We start from the raw sequence: 6,724 nt of genomic DNA on the forward strand, positions 1-6,724 counted from the left end.
AGTAAACCGGTGAAGTTCGGAACCCTAAAAAAACCTCTTCCTCAGGAGCCAAAAAGCAAGAAGCCAATAATACCGGCGTCGAAGATGAACCCTCGCGCCGTGGCGGCCGCCATGCCAGCGTGTAGCCTGTACCCCCTCCAAGGATCGCTGATGCTGCTGGACGCGCATCTCGTGTTCCAGCCGTTCCTGTCCGCACTCGGCGTGTCTCCACACCAGGTGGCTCATGGTGAGTTCCCTCCTCCCATTTACCCACGAGCGTCCACACTTAACACGTTCATCTACTTCCCACCATCATAGTTATGCAATCCATGCTTGTTTATTCAATCTTGTGATATGCCGTGGCTATTAAATTTTTTTTTTATCGCCGGCAAATGCGTTTACGCATCCCCCTCCCTCCCCCCGAGACCCACCGGGCGACAACGCGATCCCGCTCACGACGCCCGCGTCTCATCCTTCGCCTCACCCACTGTGTCCTCTTCTAGTCAGAGGAACACGAGGAAAAACCTCCCCCCTGCCAGGTCATTAGCCATAGCCAACAATATCCCTGAAAAGAAATTATTAGTCCGAATTATAGGCCCAAATACTGTTCTTCCCCTCGGACGTATCCAAAAGGGCCGCACCCAGGCACACAGGCACACTGGGAGGATACCTGGCTGGCACCCCTCTTCTTTTAGACCTAACTAGCTTATGCTCGCGACTTCGTCCGCGTGGACTACAAAATTTCAAAACCCTATTTCACCCCCTTAGGAGTTGAATTTTCAAAAATCCTTTCTTAGCGGATGCCTACGTCATAATAGCTATCTGCATGCCAAATTTCAGCCCGATCCGTCCAGTAGTTTGAGCTGTGCGTTGATAGATCAGTCAGTCAGTCAGTCAGTCAGACAGTCAGTCACCTTTTCCTTTTATATATTTAGATTAGATATAACCCGTGCTAAATTTATTTTTGTTTCAAGTATTAAGGCTTTGGATGTGAGATTTTTTCATATAAGGTACACGACATTGAAAAGATTTTTCTTTGTCAGGTGAATCGAAGGTGACAGGCGTGGGAGCAGAAACGGGTTCAGGCTTGGAGTCCCTGGGCTCCAAGTTGTCGCTGCTCGCGTGGGTGGACGTGTTCCGTATAGACATCGTGGTGGGAGAGTTGGCGCGGGACAGGCGACATCAGAACAGCAAAGGAAAAGGTAAGGCTTTCTGAAATGACTAAAAAAAACCTTAATTTATTGGTCACTAGCTGATGCCCGCGACTTTGTCCGCGTGGATTAAGGTTTTTAACAATCCCGTGGGAACTCTTTGGTTTTCCAGGATAAAAAGTAGCGTTTGTCACTCTCCAGGTCTTTGAATATCCCCATGCAAAAATCATGTCAATCCGTTGCACCGTTATATTATACGTTATAAGGGTACTGATGCGAAAGTGTGTCTGTTTGTTGGTTTGTCCTTAAATCACGTCGCAACGATGCAACGGATTGACGTGATTTTTTGCATGGGTATAGGTAAAGACCGGGAGAGTGACATAATCTACTTTTTATCCCGGAAAATCAAAGAGTTCCCAAGGGGCTTTTAAAAACCTAATTCCACGCGGACGAAGTCGCGGGCATCAGCTAGTATGATATATTTTGGCGTTTAAACTACCGTGAGTGATTTCCATTATAAATACTATCTGTCCCGGCTTACTCACGTGTGTAGTCGACGTTAGCCCGACTAGTTTCGAACCCATCCGGGGTCCTTTTTCAAGGGAGTCCGTCCGCGCACGCGCCGCGGTTCTGACTGCGGGACGCACTTGCCGCTGCCCGTAGAGCCCGTTGTGAGGGTGGCTGGGGTGGGGGGGGAGACAGCTGCCGATCGTCTCCCGACAGTTCCTGCTGTTTTTCATCACTGGAACCGTCACCGAAATCCAGGCACGCGGAGCTATTTATAATAGTATGATATAACAATGTTATCGGCACTATTATTATTCTAGCTAACGTACCTCAAGCGGATATACAATCAGAAACGCCCGCCTTCCTTTGCGAGAAGATCTCAATAGACGTGGACTTGAAGAAAGTGGCGGATATGGCGGTCGACGACCTCATACAGCGGCAAAACGTGCTGTACATCTCTCGTGGACAGCTGAAGAAACACATCAGCACCATGCTGAACTTTAACATCAGCATCAGATTCATATCGCAGCAGGTGAGACAACTTCGGAACGTATTTTCACGGACTCGGATCGGATGAGTGCGTAACCGTCGTAAGTCATTGCGGATCTATTGTAGATACAGTACCCGTAGTACAAGATTTTACGTGTCACCAAACCAAACCAAATTCGAGAGTCGAAATACTTCCGCGTTACAGTAAACTGGATGCCTTGTTTTAAAGCTCAAGTTTGTCTACACTTCTACAGCCAGCGCTCCAAGCGGAAACATTGCGAAATTAAAATCAGTGGCATTGAATATTTGACTTCAATTCAAGGCTGTTTAGGTCCATTTTACTGTAACGCGGAAGTATTTCAACTCTCGAATTTGGTTTCGTTTGGTGAGACGTAAAATCTTGTACTACGGGTACGGATCTCCTCATGTCTCATTTGTTATAAAGAAATCAAAAGTTTATTTAAAAAGTTTCTGTACAGTGTGGGGAGAGGGCCTCATAAGAAAGCTCAGAGTCACTCAGCGGGCGATGGAGAGAGCTATGCGTGGAGTTTCTCTACGTGATCAAGTCAGCGATGAGGAGATCCGTAGGAGAACTAGAGTAATCGACATAGCTCAACGGGTTGTAAAGCTGAAGTGGCAATGGGCAGGGCACATAGTTCGTACAACCGATAAGCGTTGGGGTCCCAAGGTGCTGGAATGGCGACCTCGCACCGGAAGACGTAGCGTTGGAAGACCCCCACTAGGTGGACAAACGACATTAGACGAGTCGCAGGGAGCCGCTGGATCCAGGCGGCGCAAGACCGTGGCGTGTGGAAGTCCCTACAAGAGACCTATGTCCAGCAGTGGACGTCTATCGGTTGACGATGATGTTGATGATAATGAGACACTGACGATCATAAACCCAGGAGGCAAATGGAAATGAGATAAAAAAAAAGTAGCTAACATCTAAATATGCATGCAATCACACACTCCCACTTACACACACACACACATACACACACGCTCACACAAACATAAGCACACACTCACACACGCATACACACACCCACACACAGAATCATACACACACTGTTGTAATTTTATTTTATTATTGTATATACCTACATTTATTCTAACTCTATTCTGTTAAAATAGTTTAATTATAATTTTAAGTAATCTCTTTTGGCCTTCTGTTATACCTAGATTTAAATTTAAATAATAATTATGTATTTACGCTGTTGATTACTTTCAAATAAACAAAAAATAAAAATAAAAAATAAAAAAAATATGTGTTTAGGTGAACATGCCATTGCTGAGGCTGCTGCATCAGATCAGCAACATGTACCAGAACGTGAAGGACACGCAGAGCGAGCTGCGCACGCAGACCAACACGTCGCGACGACACAACAAGCATCCCTCAGGTATGGTACCTATTTGTATTGTTCTCCATGCATCAAATTAAGAGTAACTAGAGTAACCGACATAGCTCAACGGGCTGCGAAGCTGAAGTGGCAATGGGCAGGCACATAGTTCGTACGACCGATAGATGTTGTGGTCTTAAGGTGATGGAATGGCGACCTCGCACCGGAAGACGCAGCGTTAGAAGACCCCCCACTAGGTGGACAGACGACATTAGATGAGTCGCAGGGAGCCAGTGGATTCAGGCGGCGCAAGACCGTTGCGTGTGGAAATCCCTACAAGAGACTTATGTCCAGCAGTGGACGTCTATTGGTTGATGATGATGGAAATCGTACTTTTGACGTGACAGTTGACACAAATACCTAAAATGGCGAGGGAGATTTCAAAATGTATGCATTAAAATTATGTTGTTTTAAGTCTCATATTGGTCACTATCCGTTTATTCACGGCACTAATCTGGCATAACCATGTAATTTGGTGCTTTAGTTTCAGACTTCCCCGAGAACGTAGTGAGCATGTCGTCACTAGACAAAGACAGCCAATACGCTGTGTTAGATGTGGGACCCAAGTGGGACTTGCCGGTCACCCTGGGGCCCGACTTGACCACCGTGCTGGGGACGGACAAGGAAACCGCCACCCCACCCAGACCTAGGCCGCAGTCGTTTGCGCAGAAGTTGAGGTCTACCGGGAAAACTGTCAAAGGAAAACTGGGTAAGTGAAATGATTAAATAACAATTTATTGCAGTTATTTCTCAGTAAAGATTCACACCTGATTATATAAAAAGAAAAGTCCTAACTCACTGACTGACTCATCAACGCACGACCCAAACCCTTGGAGCTGGAAAGCTGAAGAATTTTTCACAAATAGTTAAAATACATTATTAGATTTTCCCATGGATCAAGCTATCGTGAATCTTTAAATGTTTTGGTTGCGATACGAATGTTGCAAAAGTGGTTAATTTCTTCACGGGACAGCATCGTTTTTTTTTACAAAGAATATTAGCCATGTTATATGACTAATATTCCCCTTTCCTCTCCAACTAAGCGTCAAGCTTGTGCTAGGAGTAGGTACGACAATAGTGTCGTAGTCGACCTTTCGGTTTTCAGTCCACTCCTGTACCTATTGAGCTATTGAAGCTCTGTTCACGTCAAATCTTATGGGCTTGCTTTTTCCCTAGAGCGAACCTTTATTATGATAAACCCATCGCCGGCTTACTACAGAGCACGTGTCTCCTCTCAGAGTGAGAAGGGTTTGGCCATAGTATACCACGCTGGCCATGTGCGGATTGGCAGACTTCACACACCTTTGAGAACATTATGGAGAACTCTCGGGCATGCAGGTTTCCTCACATTTTCCTTCACCGTTAAAGCAAGTGATATTTAATTACTTAAAACGCACATAACTCCGAAAAGTTAGAGGCGCGTGCCCGGGATCGAATCTCCCACCTCCGATTAGAAGGCGGACGTCCTAACCACTATTTTATTTATTTTATTATAAAGGCACACAAAACAGGTTTCAGCTATAAATGGTCCAAATAAAATAAAAAAAACAATAGATTAAGATCTAAGCGGTAACCCTAAATATGTGTACACAACAATTCTTAAATAAATATAATATGCACTAACTAACTGATAAGATACAATTTATTAAAACACAGAAAAAAGAAATACAAGAAAATTAACTATGAAAAATATACTTAAAGTGGAGAAGATGCAAAATGTTGATTAATATGTTTTTTAAATGTGTTCAAATTATTATTAAAAATGTCAATATTACGGTTAGCTGTGAAAAGATCATTATACAGGCGACACATACGGACAACGGGATTGTAAAAGGAAGTATTGTTCTTATATACACTAAGGGCAAAAGTTCTAGGGTTTCTAAATCGGACATTATAGTTAATATTAATCAACGACAGCAATACGGGAGAATCTATTTTGGAGTGAATAATCCTATGTAGAGATATTAAATGATAATACTTCCGGCGAAATTCTAAAGTTCGTAACCCAAAGTGTTTCAGTCTGTCGTGGTAAGGTGTGCGCCTATGGCCGAAATGATGCCGATAAGATAAAATGCGAATACATTTCTTTTGTACGCTACACTAGGCTATCACATCACCGATTATTCTCTGATGTAACTTCTCACCATTTAGGGTACAGTTCGTTGAACGAGGGTGCACATACGCCCATGTTCCCGGTGGAGGCGCCCCCCGCGCCGCCGCCCGCACCCCCCGGCGCGGGGCAGCTGGCGCCGCGCTGTTGGCGCACCGTGTACTTGCTGCTGGACCTGTACGCCAACATGCCGGACGCGGACACCATCACACACAGGTAACTATGATAGGCAAACTAGAAACAGAAATAAGCTAGCTACTCCTGCGCTCCGCCTCTGGAAGGTGCGAAAGTCATTTGTGGGAATGAGTGTAATATTTTATAATAAAATTCCACAAGCAATTTTAGACTTGCCTTTACACAAGTTTAATAAATGTGTTAAAAGTATGCTCCTAAAAAAAGCATATTATACAGTCGCAGACTATGTAAACGATAGAAAAGCTTGGATTTGACTCGCTCCAGCAATGCACGGGGCTGCAATGGCTTGTATAGTACGGTATAATAACATTGTAAATTGAAAAATTAAAAAGAGCAACCGCCGAGTTTCTTGCTGGTTCTTCTCGGTAGGAACGGCATTCCGAACCAGTGGTAAATTAAAACTACCTGACTATTCATAAGCACTTTTAAAAAGTTTACATGAATAAAAAAACATTCTATTCTATTCTATTAGGTCGATTGGTACATAAGCTTGTACGGGAGCGGTGTGCAGGCTCGACCGTACCAAAGGGAGAAATCCCACCGAGCGGTTAGTTGTGCTCGGTAGCGCCAGTTCTTAATATAGTCCAGATTGCTGAAAACTCCGTTAGTGCGAGTACTGTCGGCGATACACTTGTTCGGGACTACGTCATGAAATGTTATCGATTGATTAGCGCCATCTAGTTGAAACTGTGGCGACTGCCACAAGTTAGAACAAACAATAGGCGCCGAGGTCTCTAAATGCTTCAACGGCGGCCTCTCACCGTTGGAACTTGTTACCGGTGAAAATGATTCCTGTGCCAGCTAATCGGGATTTCAACACTGCCAATTTATCCCAACAGGTGGCGCATAAGCGAACCGGCCATAGAGATAGTATTATCTGTGGAACCGGCTAT

The 6,724-nt window shown here is 44.5% G+C and overlaps 1 protein-coding gene across 1 annotated transcript in view; it reads left to right on the forward strand.

Moving 5' to 3' along the window:
- tweek (transmembrane protein KIAA1109 homolog tweek) overlaps positions 1 to 6,724 on the forward strand; it is an 81,337-nt gene that overhangs the window by 24,481 nt on the left and 50,132 nt on the right. The window contains exons 14-19 of the mRNA XM_069500347.1: positions 46 to 226; positions 1,023 to 1,181; positions 1,958 to 2,169; positions 3,403 to 3,526; positions 4,011 to 4,235; positions 5,678 to 5,852. Of these exons, the coding sequence (XP_069356448.1) occupies positions 46 to 226; positions 1,023 to 1,181; positions 1,958 to 2,169; positions 3,403 to 3,526; positions 4,011 to 4,235; positions 5,678 to 5,852 (1,076 nt within the window). The remainder of the gene's footprint in view (positions 1 to 45; positions 227 to 1,022; positions 1,182 to 1,957; positions 2,170 to 3,402; positions 3,527 to 4,010; positions 4,236 to 5,677; positions 5,853 to 6,724) is intronic.

This window comes from Maniola hyperantus, chromosome 1 (assembly GCF_902806685.2).
Source record: "Maniola hyperantus chromosome 1, iAphHyp1.2, whole genome shotgun sequence".
NCBI classification, from domain to species: Eukaryota; Metazoa; Arthropoda; class Insecta; order Lepidoptera; family Nymphalidae; genus Maniola; species Maniola hyperantus.